The sequence below is a fragment of the Alexandromys fortis genome, unplaced genomic scaffold (assembly GCF_014885135.2).
Source record: "Alexandromys fortis isolate MF-2015 unplaced genomic scaffold, M_Fortis_MF-2015_v1.1 scaffold_3, whole genome shotgun sequence".
In the NCBI taxonomy this organism is placed as follows: domain Eukaryota; kingdom Metazoa; phylum Chordata; class Mammalia; order Rodentia; family Cricetidae; genus Alexandromys; species Alexandromys fortis.
Genome location: NW_026067909.1, coordinates 29,854,202 through 29,868,433, shown reverse-complemented (window position 1 = coordinate 29,868,433; position 14,232 = coordinate 29,854,202). Strand labels below are relative to the sequence as shown.

At 51.6% G+C, this 14,232-nt stretch overlaps 1 protein-coding gene across 1 annotated transcript in view; it reads right to left on the bottom strand.

Moving 5' to 3' along the window:
- Col4a1 (collagen type IV alpha 1 chain) overlaps window positions 1–14,232 on the bottom strand; it is a 114,721-nt gene that overhangs the window by 5,484 nt on the left and 95,005 nt on the right. Inside the window, exons 38-49 of the mRNA XM_050137126.1 lie at window positions 14,049–14,175; window positions 13,879–13,959; window positions 13,313–13,411; window positions 11,280–11,330; window positions 9,947–10,132; window positions 9,060–9,193; window positions 7,105–7,177; window positions 6,186–6,257; window positions 5,291–5,419; window positions 4,199–4,297; window positions 2,937–3,149; window positions 1,912–2,089 (exon numbers count right to left, since the gene is read on the bottom strand). Of these exons, the coding sequence (XP_049993083.1) occupies window positions 1,912–2,089; window positions 2,937–3,149; window positions 4,199–4,297; window positions 5,291–5,419; window positions 6,186–6,257; window positions 7,105–7,177; window positions 9,060–9,193; window positions 9,947–10,132; window positions 11,280–11,330; window positions 13,313–13,411; window positions 13,879–13,959; window positions 14,049–14,175 (1,442 nt within the window). The remainder of the gene's footprint in view (window positions 1–1,911; window positions 2,090–2,936; window positions 3,150–4,198; window positions 4,298–5,290; window positions 5,420–6,185; window positions 6,258–7,104; window positions 7,178–9,059; window positions 9,194–9,946; window positions 10,133–11,279; window positions 11,331–13,312; window positions 13,412–13,878; window positions 13,960–14,048; window positions 14,176–14,232) is intronic.

Below are 14,232 nucleotides of genomic sequence, written 5' to 3'. Positions count from 1 at the left end.
GGGATCAGACCTGGCCGGGAGGAGACCTGGAGGGCCCCTCAAGCTGCAGGGACATAAAGAGCCCTGGTGTGTCAAGTTCTGGGGCATTGAAACAAGTCAGCATTCCAGGTGTGCTCACAGAACCAGATGTGAAGACACACGTCCACAGATAACACACTTCCCCAGAGCCTACATCGGCAACCAAATCAAGACCAGCATGGATGCCATTCCAAAAGTAATCAAGAAACATAAATGATAATAATTTTCTACCTGTATTCCAAGGAATGCTAAAAAGAAAACCACAAAAAAGTTAATTTTCGTTCTTGGGCCTTTAGCACAGCCTGGGTAGGAGTCTGCACACAGATCACATGTGTATGGAGTGTTGTGTTCTCGATGTACTCTTGGAGTGTAACAAATGACATTTTCCAGCCTAAGCAATAAAATCAATTTTCTGATAGTTCCAAAAGATAAAAATAAAAAAGGCTGTGTTGAGGGGCTTCAGTGCACAACCACAGAGCATCTGTGGCTCCTAGAGCCTCCAGTCAAGCTAATCTGCCAGGCTGGCTCTGTGTTTTCAGAGGGATTGTGGAGATCCAGACACAGTGGGAGGGACCCATCATCCAGCACTTAAGAGGCTGAAGCAGGAAGATCTCAAGTTCAAGGCCAGCCTGGGCGGCATCCTGAGACCTGCCTCCAAAGGGGATCTGGAAACGCCTGGAGATCTCTCTCATAAGCTCCTAAGGAAAACTCCTGACTTCTCATTCTTTTTGTCGCCCATAAAGTAGACCCTTAGGCAGACGGGTTTGTCCACTTCCGTGTTTCTGTCAGTTCTCGGTGCTACTGAGCAGTCGACTTTCAATTTGATGAAAGTGGCAAAAATAGAGCAGCTCATACTTCTGCTCATATATCTTCCTGTCTTACTTCCCACCAGGCGAGCTCTTGAACTGAAAACACTCCAGATGTCAGCGGGGACAAGCTTAGTTTAGCAATCACTCAGCTAGAGACATATGCATTCTCAATGGGTGTGACACTACCTCAAGGGGGCAAAATTCAGCAGAATAAGAGGGAGCGTGAAACGGCTATTTATTATTGCATAATTAATTCCGCGATGTGACATAAATCTGTGTAGTTTTTATGAACAAATACTACATAAGCAGATGGGGTATATATTATATATTCAGTACTACAGCTCCTTAGGTTTTCCTTCACAACCACAAAAAAAAAAATCCAGCAGAAAATGACAAGCATTGGTGAGGGTGTGGGGGGAGGGGCGAGAACCCCTGTGCATGGTTGGTGGGGAATGTCAGAATGCCAAGGGCATAGCCGCTGTGGAGAAACAGTAAGGAAGTTTCTTAAACACTTAAAAATAGAATCGACGTCTGACTCAGAAATTCCAATTCTAGATGCAGCAAAAGGACTAAAGGCAAGCAGTTAGGTGTAAACACCCACACTTGAGCACCCTTAGTCAGACAGTCAACCCAGATAACCGCTGACTGGGCAAGAAGTGGATGTGCGGATAAATGAAAGGCAATCAGTGTGCACCCATCCACCGGGTCACGGTTCCTCTTTTAAAAAGAAGGGCATTTGGGGGTTGGAGAAATGGTTTACTGTGGCTGAGAACACACCAAGGACCCAGGAGAGGTTCCCAGCACCCACATCAGGTGAATCACAACCACCTGCAACTCCAGCTCCAGGGGGATCTGATGCCTCTGGCTAAAAGGACATCTGCACTCATGTACATATATACCCACACAGACACACACACACACACACACAAATATCTTGTTTAAAAAGAAAAAGAGCACGGTGCTGCGGGCCTTTAATCCCAGCACTGGGAAAGCAGAAGCAGGGGAATCTCTGTAAGTTCAAGGCCAAGGATGGACAGCTGCTTCTTATTTGATTTTGCGTGTGCCTTTGTAAACGTGAACTCACCTGCTAATGAAGGGCCTGATGTTGTCCCCGGAGATGGGTGCCATGGACATGGGCATGGGCTCTGGCGTGGACAGCCAATAGGAGTAGTCGTTTCTGGAGGCGAAGTTGCAGACGTTGTTGATGTTGCAGAAGAGGAAGGGCATCGTGCTGAACTTGCGCAGACAGCTGCCCGCCGTGCCTGCACCGGGGAGAACACAGAGGGAAGTCAGAGCCTGGGATCTGATCTTCCCATTCCACCGACAGCACCATGGGGTAGAATTGACACGTGACACTCTCATCAGAAGGAGGGAAGCAGACAGAGTGGGCGAGGATGATGGTGAATGAGCGGCAGAGGAGATTTCAGTGGATCGGGTCAAAAGGGACCAATGACGAACAATGCAGACTTGTTTGGAGAAAGGAAACACGCTCAGTTTGCCAACAGAGGAAAAAAGTCTGCTCCGGGAGGAACGTTGAGTGGCTATGGGATGGGCTGTCCCTGTGGGTCTCACAGCCACTGCGGTTCTAACTTGATCCGGTTACATCATTAGGGCGTAACATAACACTAGGGCATAACTCAGTGGAGGGTCCCTGGAGCAGATGAAGAAATGGGCAGGTACATGGCTTCCTGATGAGCCAAAAACACTAGGGGCAGGGGATTGAGAGGCAGAAGACGCATAGAGCCTCCATCAGAATAGCATGGCGCATGTCTAGAAGAGCAGCCAGTGCACAGCAACCCTGTTTTAAGAATGTAGCAAACGTCTAAGTAAGCCACGACAGGAACCTTGACGGTCCTTAGTAACTAAAAGTGAGAGCTGAAAATTTACCCACTTAAACATTTCCAAGGACTCGGCCTCATATTCCAGGGCTTCCCAAAAGACATACAAAAGCGGCTGAACTCAGGGATCACTGTGTGCGGGTGAAGGGAGAAGGGCCAGCCCTCCTCAGGAGCCCATTGCACTGTGGCGGAGACCAGGACACCCCTGCATCTACCTGGGAACCCACCACATACCACACGGGGATCACACGGAGAAAGAACTGCAGCTTACCCAAGTCCTGCCCGTGGGCCCGTTCGTTGCCCTGCACGTAGAGTAGAGAGTACCCATGGTAGAGAATTTTGGTCCCTGGAGGACACAGTGGATCATCTGTTGTCTGACTATGCCTGGTCACAAGGAAGCCGTGGTCCACAGATGGGGTACCTGGGGGACCCATAGGTCCTGGCAGCCCATCGGGGCCCGGTGGACCAGGATACCCTCTCGGACCTGTAGAAGACAAATCAATGGCTTAGTTACCATTCAGTCTCCTCCAAAGCCCCCAGAATCTGTCTCCAAAAAACTGCCACTGTACACATCAGGGATGTCTGACCTGACACAGACGCTCAGGGAAGAGTGAACCTAAATACACACAGGCCTCCTCCAGGGAGCTTTCCTTCCTCCTCCACATTCCACGGCGGCACGGCTTTCTGAGCCCCGCGCGTGGCACAAGAGACATACCCTTCACCAGGTTTATGAAGTACCCTACCCTCTAATCCCATTCATAAGGAATCCTGGGCTCCTCAAAGTGGGGGTCACTACCCTCATCTGAAAGCCCGAGGATGAAATGGCCTCCGGGAAGTTCTCAGGCACTGGGTCCTGCATTCCCTGGGACAGCCAAACCGCATGCCACCCCAGGTCTGCAGGGCTGTGCTCTTGGCTCAGGGACACCTTGGTCCCAGTGCCACACCATTGTGGGGTAGTCATCTAATCCCTGCTTCCCACGAAGGCCTATGAAGTTTGCCCTGTGCCAGTGGCCTTCAGAAAAACTCTGACATTATTATTTTTTTAATTATTTATTAAAGATTTCTGCCTCCTCCCCGCCACCGCCTCCCATTTCCCTCCCCCTCCCCTGGTCAAGTCCAAGAACAATGGTAATGGGTTTTTGATCCTACTGCACGTACTGGCTTTGTGGGAACCTAGGCAGTTTGGATGCTCACCTTACTAGACCTGGATGGAGGTGGGTGGTCCTTGGACTTCCCACAGGGCAGGGAACCCTGACATTATTATCTTTCAGTTCTACTTTCTGCTAGCTGTGGCTAAACAGAATTTTTGTAGCTGTAAAGTACCACGCAGTTAGCAAGCCACAGGGATCACCCCCCAACCCGCTTTGGCTGCTTTGGAGAGCACACTGTACCTCAACTGCTCCCTGTCACTATGCTCCCCCATGAGCCTATTTCCTCTAAGACGTGAGCTTCCTTGTAGCCTGTCAGTACTATTTTAATTTTCTTCTGAGGGTTCTAGGGCCTGGGTCTATTGTTTCTGCTGTAATGACCTACCGGGTGGTCCAAAGGGGCCGGTCTCTCCTTTCTGGCCAGGGGCACCATCAAACCCAGGAACACCTGGGGGTCCAGGCAAGCCCTCCGAGCCTGTCACACCTGTAGGAGGAAGAGGAGAAGAATTTTTGTAATCTTGTCTGGGGGACAGCAAGCTGTCACTCTTTCTTCCCTTCTGAAAAGTTATTTTTCATCTTTGGGAAGCAAGGACAGGGCCTGGACTTCTGGTGAGAAGGTGTGTCTGAGTGGCCAATGGATCCTGGCAGCGCATCAGGACCCAGCTGCTTCCTGCAGACCCGAGGGCGCCCCCTGCTGGAGTCTTTACTGGCAGACTGCACGTGGGAGATATAGCCCAAACCTGTCTCTCAAACTGTCTCCTGAGCTCCGCCAGGCTTCCTGTGGCTGTTATGTGGCAGCCAGACCTGGAAAGGGCCAGCAAGGGGGACAGAGAGAGGGGCCAGCTTAACCTCCCTTCTTACCATGCGCTAGAGCAGTGGTTCTCAACCTGTGGGTCGCGACCCCCCACAGGGTCGTATATCAGATTTTTGCATTACAATTCACAGCAGTAACAAAACAGTTATGAAGTAGCAACAAAGTAACTTTGTGGTCTGGGGTCACCACAACACAAGGAACTCTATTAAAGGGCCGCAGTGTTAGGAAGGCTGAGAACCTCTGCTCTGGAGTCAGTGTTCAGGCCACAGAAGGCTGATGTAACGGTTTTCTGTTTTCACGTGTGCAGTTAACTCATAAGCAGCTTGAAGTTTAACTTTTCCTGGATGTTGCCTTCAACCCTTCTGTTTTTTTCTGCCTGCCCTTTACCCACCCACTCCTGAAACAGGAACAGCCAATAAGAGCAAACACCTGGGGGACAGTGGACTGGGAACCACAGGGAAGGAACCACGAGGTCTCCACTCACAGACATTCCCCAGTTGCTTTGAGAGCAGCTATCCCAGTAGCCCACAGGAGCCTGCTGCTCCACCCTGCCTGCCGCCCTGCCAGGCGAGGTTCTGGATGTTTCTAACTGAGCCTAGATATGCTGAGTCATAAGCCTCTGGTTTTCACAAACCCGGGTGCCTACACAGCCCGAGGTCTCACCTTGCTGTCCTTTTGGACCTGGTAGTCCCTGGAGTCCTTTTAGACCAGGGGGACCCTCTGGACCAGGGAGCCCTGGCTCTCCTTTGATGACAGTATATGAACCTGGAGGGCCTGGGGGGCCTTGGAGACCTGTGAGAACGACAGGTGGAGGATCAGTTTCACTGCCAGCAGGGTGATCAAAAGCGGCTCTAGCAGCCACTGTACCATCACCAACACACATTTAATATGGGTTACATCTCTCTTGTTTAAGCCGAAAACCCTGAGCTATCAACCCCAGCCTCTACTCCATGCTGGAGACCAACAGCTGCTGCCCCGTCCTCTCCTGACACCGCCCCGTCCTCTCCTGACACCGCCCCGCCCTCTCCTGGCACCGCCCCGTCCTCTCCTGGCACCGCCCCGTCCTCTCCTGGCACCGCCCCGTCCTCTCCTGGCACCGCCCCGTCCTCTCCTGACACCGCCCCGCCCTCTCCTGACACCGCCCCGCCCTCTCCTGGCACCGCCCCGCCCTCTCCTGACACCGCCCCGCCCTCTCCTGGCACCATGGACACAGCACAAGCCACCCAGAGTCAGCAAGGTGAGCAGCAGAAGGGGGATTTTGTTCTCTCCTGACTCTTCAGTGGCTGGTGTCAGCCTGATGTCAAAGCTGACTCTACACGCGGAGTCCCCAGCACGCGGTGGTTCAGCTGCCCCCCACTCCTCCCCTGGACTCTAGAGTCACACTGAACAATTCCACTACCAAGACAGGCTGATGTTAAAAACCCCAACAGACATCCGCAAGAATTTCTCATCACCACCTTCCTCTCATTTGACCTCTGAAAAGTCAATCCTGTGTGTTAGGTCGCTTCTGCTCTCCCCAGATCACTGATAAAGCTTGGTGCATTAAAAATTGACCTACCTTTAGGGCCGGGTATGCCTTGATCCCCCTGGTCTCCTTTCACTCCCTGGAGGCCAGGAAGACCTTTCTGACCTGGGTGGGAAGAGGACATCGTCTTTGCATGGAGCTTTCAACCATATGCATGAATATGGGGATGCATAAGCGGGTGTGTGTACATACACAGACACACACACACATATACACGCCCTTGCATCCCCACCTGTGCATGCGGACACATATATACACATACATCCATCATATGCACATACACACACAGTGAAGTCATCCCCATTTATCGTCAAGGAAGAAAACACGCTATTCTTTCAGCTGCAGAATCTCAGGAAACTTCTCCTGCTAGAACCAGAAGCTAGCATATTATAAGCAGCCACCATAAGACAGCGACAATCAGGGCAGGGGCATACGATAGCATCTGTGGTCACAATCTGTCTGACAGACCACAGACACCTGTAGAGTGAGTGCTCCTTTAATTCACCGCTCAGGCGAGTCTGACTCCACAGTAACCACGATGTGTGGAGGCTGCGAGCGCCCAGGACATGTTTGCCGACCACACTGATAAACTAACCAATAGCGCAAAGTCATGATTTTTTGTTGGGGATATGTGACCTACTGGTTCGTACAGCCGGCCATCCACGCCGCACAGAAAGGCCAATGTTAGCTGTCAGCAGTTGTGCAGAGCCGGAGTCCCAGCACTCGGGGGCTGAGGCATGGGGTTTGTCAGACGCTTAAGGCCAGTCAGTAACAGGCAGTTAGACCTGGCCTCAAAAACAGGGAAATCTACTGCCCTTTTAACTTGAAGATAGCATTATCTCTTGCTGCGGCCGTGTTGGCACCTGAGTATTGGAGCGTGTGTGCTCAGGAAGCCTTTGGAACAGCAGGCCCTCGGCAGCAAGGCTGCTGGGCTTGGACTTCAGCATCTTACCTTGGAATCCTGGAACTCCTGGTGGTCCCATATCTCCCTTTGAGCCTGTGATCCCTGGAGAACCGCCAATGCCCTACAGATCACAAAGGAAATATGAGCTGGAGGAAGATGCTCACGGCTCAGGACACTTATGTTCCCTGAGGAACAGGACCCTGCCAGGTGGGAAGCCCTTCCATACTCTGCACAGGGGTTTGTGAACTGATGGGGCCTAGCAATTCCTTAAATGATGCAACGTGAAAGGATATTACAATAGTTCATATACACGGTAAGTTCACTCGGGTTTGCAGCCGCTGTCTCCACCCACCAGCCTGAGGCCATGAATACAGCCAGAATACCATGGACAGTTGCCATGGAGACAAATCCAGTGCTATGAGGTCCACAGCACCCTTCTGGAAACGTCCCCTGGTCAGTAGTGATGGTTCTTTGGAATCAGCTTCTTGTCTCATGTGAATTATAATTTTAGTTATGAAAAAAAATTTAAAAATACTAAAGAAGGACAAGTTTCCTTTGTAATATAATTATACTTAAGTATATGTAATATGATATCATATGCTCAAGAATATTAGCCCATCTCTTTGATATTTCAATCGAGTTGTTTCTTTCTCTAGACATGTGGCCTAGCATGCACAGCCATATCCAAAAAATATTTCTTATAGAGATTTGCTTACCCTAATTTGAAAAGTACCGTAATCAGCATGTGTAAAACATACATACATGAATATACACACTTATTTATACAACATGTATACAGAGCGACAGTGACTGTCACCAGGAGCAGGGAAGGGGACTGATGAATGAAATCAAGGCTGCGTGAATAACTGGAAAACTGCCTGCACTTGTATCACCGAGAAACTGCAATATAATAAGGAGATGAAAACAGACTCATGAGTACCCCCCATGTACCGTGGGGATGTACAGGGGCATGGAGGGCAGGGAGCAGGTAGGAACGACCACCGCTACTCCGTGGAGCCAGTTTGCGTAATTATTCCCAGTGCTCACAACTTGAAGACTCAGAAGTTAAAAGCAGCAGTAGACTGTGGGCTATCATGGGCTTGATCCCCAGATCTACCCAGAAGAATCTCAGCATCCCGTGCTCTGACTCTAGTGTCTGCCCTTGAATCAGCACCCAGTGTCTCCGCTGCTACTGATGAGCGACAACCCGGGTGGACGTCAAACGAAACCCTGAGTGCTGCTCCACCTCAGCAAAGGTCTCCTGCAGCTCTGCCAGCTCCCAGCTCCCCGACTCACAGTCTCTTTCAAAGCGCATTGGAGAGGAAGAAGAGGACAGGGACAGGGACAGAGAGAAGCCGAAAGCAGAAGAAACGGAGGCAGAAACAGGGACAGAGGTTGAATCTCTGCTAACACATCTGTTTGACCAAGCGTAAGAGCGACACTCGGACATGGTGGTGGCTGAGCCAAAAATCCAAGCCGAACCTCAGCCATGTGGTGGGTAAGCCAAGAGTGTAACCAGAAACAGTTACTTTATCTAAGAGCAGGGTTCTGCTGGTACTACAGGAAACCAAAGCTAAATTAACACCCCCAGCACACACACACACACACACACATACACACACACACACAGGCCCATGAGCTACGTGCCCTGCAGACTGGCCCATGGATCATCTACAACACATGTGTCCCGATGCCAACCCCAGAAGACAGCTGCGGCTGCCCAGAACTTTCCTTTCCCAGGCCACTGGCTCCTTGCACTGAATCTGTAAACAGGCTGCAAAGCTGGGCACTAAACTATACTCTGCTTTTCCTTCCTAATGGCTCCAAAAAAGGAGGTTGTGAAAAACATGTTGTAATAGTTTCCCGTGCTGGTGCCAAAGGAGGGAAGTGCTTTAGGGGCCGGGGAGAGTTACACACGTGTACACACACTTACACACAAAGGGCACTCTTTCTTGACCAGAAAAGCCTCTGTTTGAAAACCACGTCTACACTCAACCACTCACCGGCATGCCTTGGAATCCTGGGTCTCCCTTGGGGCCTGGAACCCCAGGAGCTCCTGGCCAACCTGGATTTCCCTTGTCACCTTTCGGCCCATTGAGTCCGGGGAACCCTGGAGGCCCCATAGGTCCCGGATGCCCTAATGTGGAGGACAAAAGGCAGAGTTAAGGAGGATGGGCAGGACCCTGGACTGTCACTGAGCTACGGTACAGTCAGTACTGCCAACAGTGGTCTGCAGCCTTAGCCCCATGGCCTTGGAGAGCAAGACAGGCCTCTAAGAAATCAAGGAAGAATGGGCACAGAAACAGCAGACTCCACATCCAAATGGTCTGTCTGTGGCAGTAATGGCCCCAGTCTGTCGTCCCAGTTATTCCAGAGACTGAAGCAGAAGAAGACCAAGTTCAAGTGTACGGGGCTGCAGAGTAAGTTCAAGCCCAACGTGGACAACCTAAAGAGACCCTGCCTCAAAACAATGATGATGATATAATAATAAAAGGTCCAGGGAACGCAGCTCAGCAGTTGCCTAGCATACACAAAGTCTCTGCTCCATCCCGGTGCTACTGAAATAACTAAATAATAAAGCCACACGCTTACGAAGCCTGGGGTATGGACACTGCAGAGTGTTCACGTAAATGCCATGGGGTTAGCTTCTGAAATACCCGAAGCCACAATGTCTGAGGCCCGACACCACCACGGCAGGCGAGCTTGGGTGGAAAGCATCAGAGTGCGGCACTGACTAAAGCAGGTGCCCAAGTGTCGCCCGTGCTGCCGCTTCTTGGTCATTTCCTTTCCTGCAGCCCAGCTCTCTAACTAAACGCCTTAACAGGAATGAAAACACGAAGACAGGTGTGGAGCTGATAACCTGAGCACGGGTCGGCTGAGAAGCCCTTACCTGGCAGGCCGGGTTGACCCTGAGGTCCTCGGTCTCCTTTGGGCCCCTCCACGGGATGACCAGGAGTGCCAGGTAAGCCGGGTTGTCCTTGAGGGCCCGGAGGACCCATGAATCCTTGCTCCCCTTTGGCTCCAGGAATTCCTGGACTCCCAGCTAAGCCAGGGAAGCCCACTTCACCCTTGGAACCTGCAGGGGGAGGGAAGGGAGGGAGATGGTGGTGACCAGAGGAACACAGACCACAGAGGGATGCTACACACACTGATGGCCAGGGACGAAACACTTCCCACCCTCTGGAAGCTCCTTCAGTGCTAGCTTTCTTCCGTGCCCCGGCTGAGAAAAAGAATCCAGCCGCTCTTTATTCTAAAAGAAGAGTCCTACGACAGAGGTGGCTTACGTGTGCTTTGGAGTCTTCAAGCAACTGCACTACCTAAGCCAAGGGCTTGCTCGTTCCGAGACACAGACAAAGCTAACTCAGTGGAACACTGCTCAGCAGTCAAGGGTGAATGACTGATTTAAATCACAGGATGTGCTGTGGGAAGAAGTCAGGCTATGAAACTGGACAGCGCAGACTGTCCAGTTGTGTCTGCATGAGCCTGTAGGAGATACAGATCCTTTGCAGCTCCTAAATGGAGATGGAGGTTTGCTCGGGGGTCTCTTAGGGGTCGGGGTGCAGGATGGGAGATCAGAAGCAGCAGAGCAGCTGTGGGGTAACAGATGTGGCACTGCCCAGAATGCAATGCTTCCGTGGGTGCATACGTGAGTCAAAATTTAAAGAATGGCAGACTTTAAATATGTGTGGTCTATTAGACAGTAACACTACCCTCCCCCCCCCAAAAAAAAGCTATTTTCAAAAATAAGAAAGTAAGGGCTGGATAGAAGGCTTAGCAATTAAGAGCATTAACTGCCCTTGCAGAGAACCCAGGTTCAGTTCCCAGCACCCCCATGGCAGCTCATAACCCCCTCCCACGGTAGGTTACAACCTCACATTCTCAGGCATGCACACTTAACTAATTAGCTAACTGCTTTAAAAAAAAAAAAAAAAAAAAAAAAAAAAAAAAAAAAAAAAAAAAAAAAAAAAAAAACAAGAAACTAAGAGTCTTCAAGGGATGGGAACCCATGTTTACATGTTACTCAAAACTTAAGCAATAATAAGAATATCAGAAGGTATTTGTCATGTACCACATATCATGTCAACCACGAATTAGATGGTGTAATCATAGGTCATCCATTAGCCATGCCTTGCTAAGAGGGACACGGAGTCCCACGGACAGTAGTCCTTGTTCCCCTACTGTGGTGATACCGGCAGAGAGGAAGGTGTGAAGCTGAGGGTTACCTTTGTCTCCTTTGCTCCCTGGGAATCCTGGGAAGCCTCTTCCGGGAAGACCTACAGGAAGAAGAAAGAGAAGGACATGCCTTTTACTTGGCTGCAGAGACAGTGGGAGGCAATGGGCGTGCTACTGAAGCCACATGACACTTGCAGAGTACACAGAGGGAGTTCAGAGGGACACCCCTGCTGTCGCCATGGCCCCTGCAGTGGGACATGGACAGTCAGTCCCTAAGGACCTTCCTGCTCGCATCACTAGTGTTGAGCAGCAATGATCTGTGCTAACGGCAGCTTGTTTCTGTCAAGGCAGGTTGGAGGGCTCCCCTCGCCCTGGGGCACTAGGGCAGAAGGCAGACACAGTGAGGCCTGATAGATGCTACCAAGTCCTGTTGATTGCTGCTGTAATTGAGAGGTTAAGTCTTTATCATAAACACCATTTTTATGCTCTCTGTGAGGACTCGGGGAAAACCGGAAGCCATCGTGCAGACCCTACCCTTATAAGGCCTGAGCAGTCCGAGCAGGGAATGGATCAGTCAAGCAGACCTATTTCTGAACCAGTGGACTGCCCTCACTGCAGCCCAGCTGCCTGGATCCATTGCTGTCTGAGACACTCCAGTGGATCCGGACGGCCTGAACAAGTCTCAGAACATAGCAAGTGTAGACCCCACGGAATTCTAAATAACCTTGGAGCCATCTTCGCCCAGGCCACAGAAGAAGTACCTCCCAACTGGTGGGCCAGAAGAAGGGAAGGCCTGCGATAGGTGCAAACACCCTTGACACCCCCTTCCCCTTTCAAGCAGGCACTTGGCTCCTTCTCTAGCCTGCTGCCCCCTGGTGTTCAACAAGAGGCTTCCTTTTTGTCTAGCCTGGTCTTGTTCATCTGTGCCAGGTTGCACTAGGACAGGCCACACTCCTTGCACAACTTTGATCTTTACCATCCACAGAACGGACTGAGCTGAGAACACAAGAGGAGACTGTGGTATCAGAGACCAGAGAACGGCTGGAGAGCTTCCGAGAACAGCCAGGGCGGGAAAGACAGCGCAGATGCGGCAGAGAAAATAACAGTTGGGAAAGGCTTCAGATGATAAACGGCAGGCCGTGGCTGTCAGAATTCCAGGAACCTGTCATGCTTTAGGACCCAAGGGTCCCAACACTCTAGGCCTGACAGTTGTGCCACTAGCTACCCAGGGGCAGAGGGTCCCAACACCCTGAGGAGCTGAGGCACCAGCACACCGGCTGCTGCCTGTCACTGGTGCATAAAGCCAAGGATTAGGTGGGGGCAGCAGCATGGGCAGACTCTTGAGTTTGACTTGGCCAGAATAAAAACCCCCACTCAGTCGTGGGTAGCGTGACTGCAGCAAAGACACACAGATGGGCTCTCATCAGGTGACACCCCAACTCTCCAATGCTCTCAAAGGAGGAGGGAGACATGTAGAGCTGGGCAGTGGGGAGCAGAGCCAGCTGCACGCTAGCTACAGGCAGGGGGGAGATTCAGATGGAGGAGGAAGTAGAAAAGGCATCTTATAAATTGTCTTTATAGAAAATGAGAAAAAGAACTGGAGAAAGGGCAGCCGTAACAGCAAGGAACCCAGCTGTTCCACTCCTGTCTGGCTCGACTCAGGGTTACCTGTTTCAAGCTGTCACTGTCATCACTAGAAATGGGTTTTCCTGCCTAGTTACAGCTCTTCTCCCAGTAAAAGGAGCAGATGCAGGAAGCGACAGTAACCCTGAGACCCCTGGACCCTGGGAGACTGGGACTCTTTTCCAAACTTGGGAAAACGTGGGACAGAGGAATTTTCTTTTCCGTTTTATCATAGTGAACGCGAGCGAGACAGCAAGGTGCCGTTTCTCCCTGCAAGGGCTGCATCCATGTCTCCTGAACCCACCCCGAAGAGAGGAAACGGGTATCCCGGGCCCGATCCGGTCCCATCCCTCATGTCCACATCTGTGTTTTAGGAGCTGAAGGGAACACGGCACAGGTGTCTCTGTGTTCGCTCAACAACGTCTGCAGGCTCCAAGTGGGAAACAGGAACAGGACCTACCTGGCTCGCCCTTCTCGCCCGCTGACCCAGGGATGCCATCGCTGCCAGGCTCTCCCTTCTGGCCAGCTGGACCTGTAGGACCGGGAGTCCCAGGGAGACCTTGGGGAGAAAAGACACAATCACTCATGGACCTTCTGTGCACCATAGCTCCTGGGACGTGACTGCTTTCAGACATCGTAAAGAACTGTTCCCTGCACGTGCATCCCTGAAACCAGTCCTGACACCCTCCCACAGGCCCTCTTGGCAGCTAGGAACAGCATAAACCACGCCCAGTGCTCACAGAGGAAAAGGGGGGAAATGTCTGAGATGCCCATGTTGTTATAGAAACAGCTTGGAGATGCTGGCCCTAGTTCCTGACCTCCCCCAAACCACAACCACCCTACAGACTCAGTCTGTGGATCTGAAAGTGGATGGATAGGACCAGCTGACCCCAGACCAGAAACAGCATCCTAGGGCCTGGTTCACAATGAAGGATGATCCCACGAGGATCAGACCCCACACCTTGACCCCCATCAAGCCCAGGTGCTCGTCATCTGCCCACCCAAGTGTCAGCAAAGGGTCCCTACCTGCTTCTCCTTTGACGCCAGGAACGCCATCCAATCCTGGGAGGCCTTTGTCTCCCTTCTCTCCAGGCAGGCCTGGGCTTCCTAAATAGAAAACCAAAGTGCAAAAGTTGTGTGCTCCTGCACTTCCCTTGTTTGTGAGCCACTGTCCGGAGAACTGCCAGCTCCACTACCTGGATGGCCGATGCTCCCTGGAGACCCCCTTGGGCCTGGGGACCCTGGCATCCCTGGGGTTCCGGCGCTGCCTTTCTCTCCCTTCTCGCCAGGGCTGCCTGGGAAACCCGCGTGTCCCTGGTCTCCCTGTGAGGAAGAAGCAAGGATGTGAGCTCCAAGTCTTGAAGCACGCGATAGGTAATG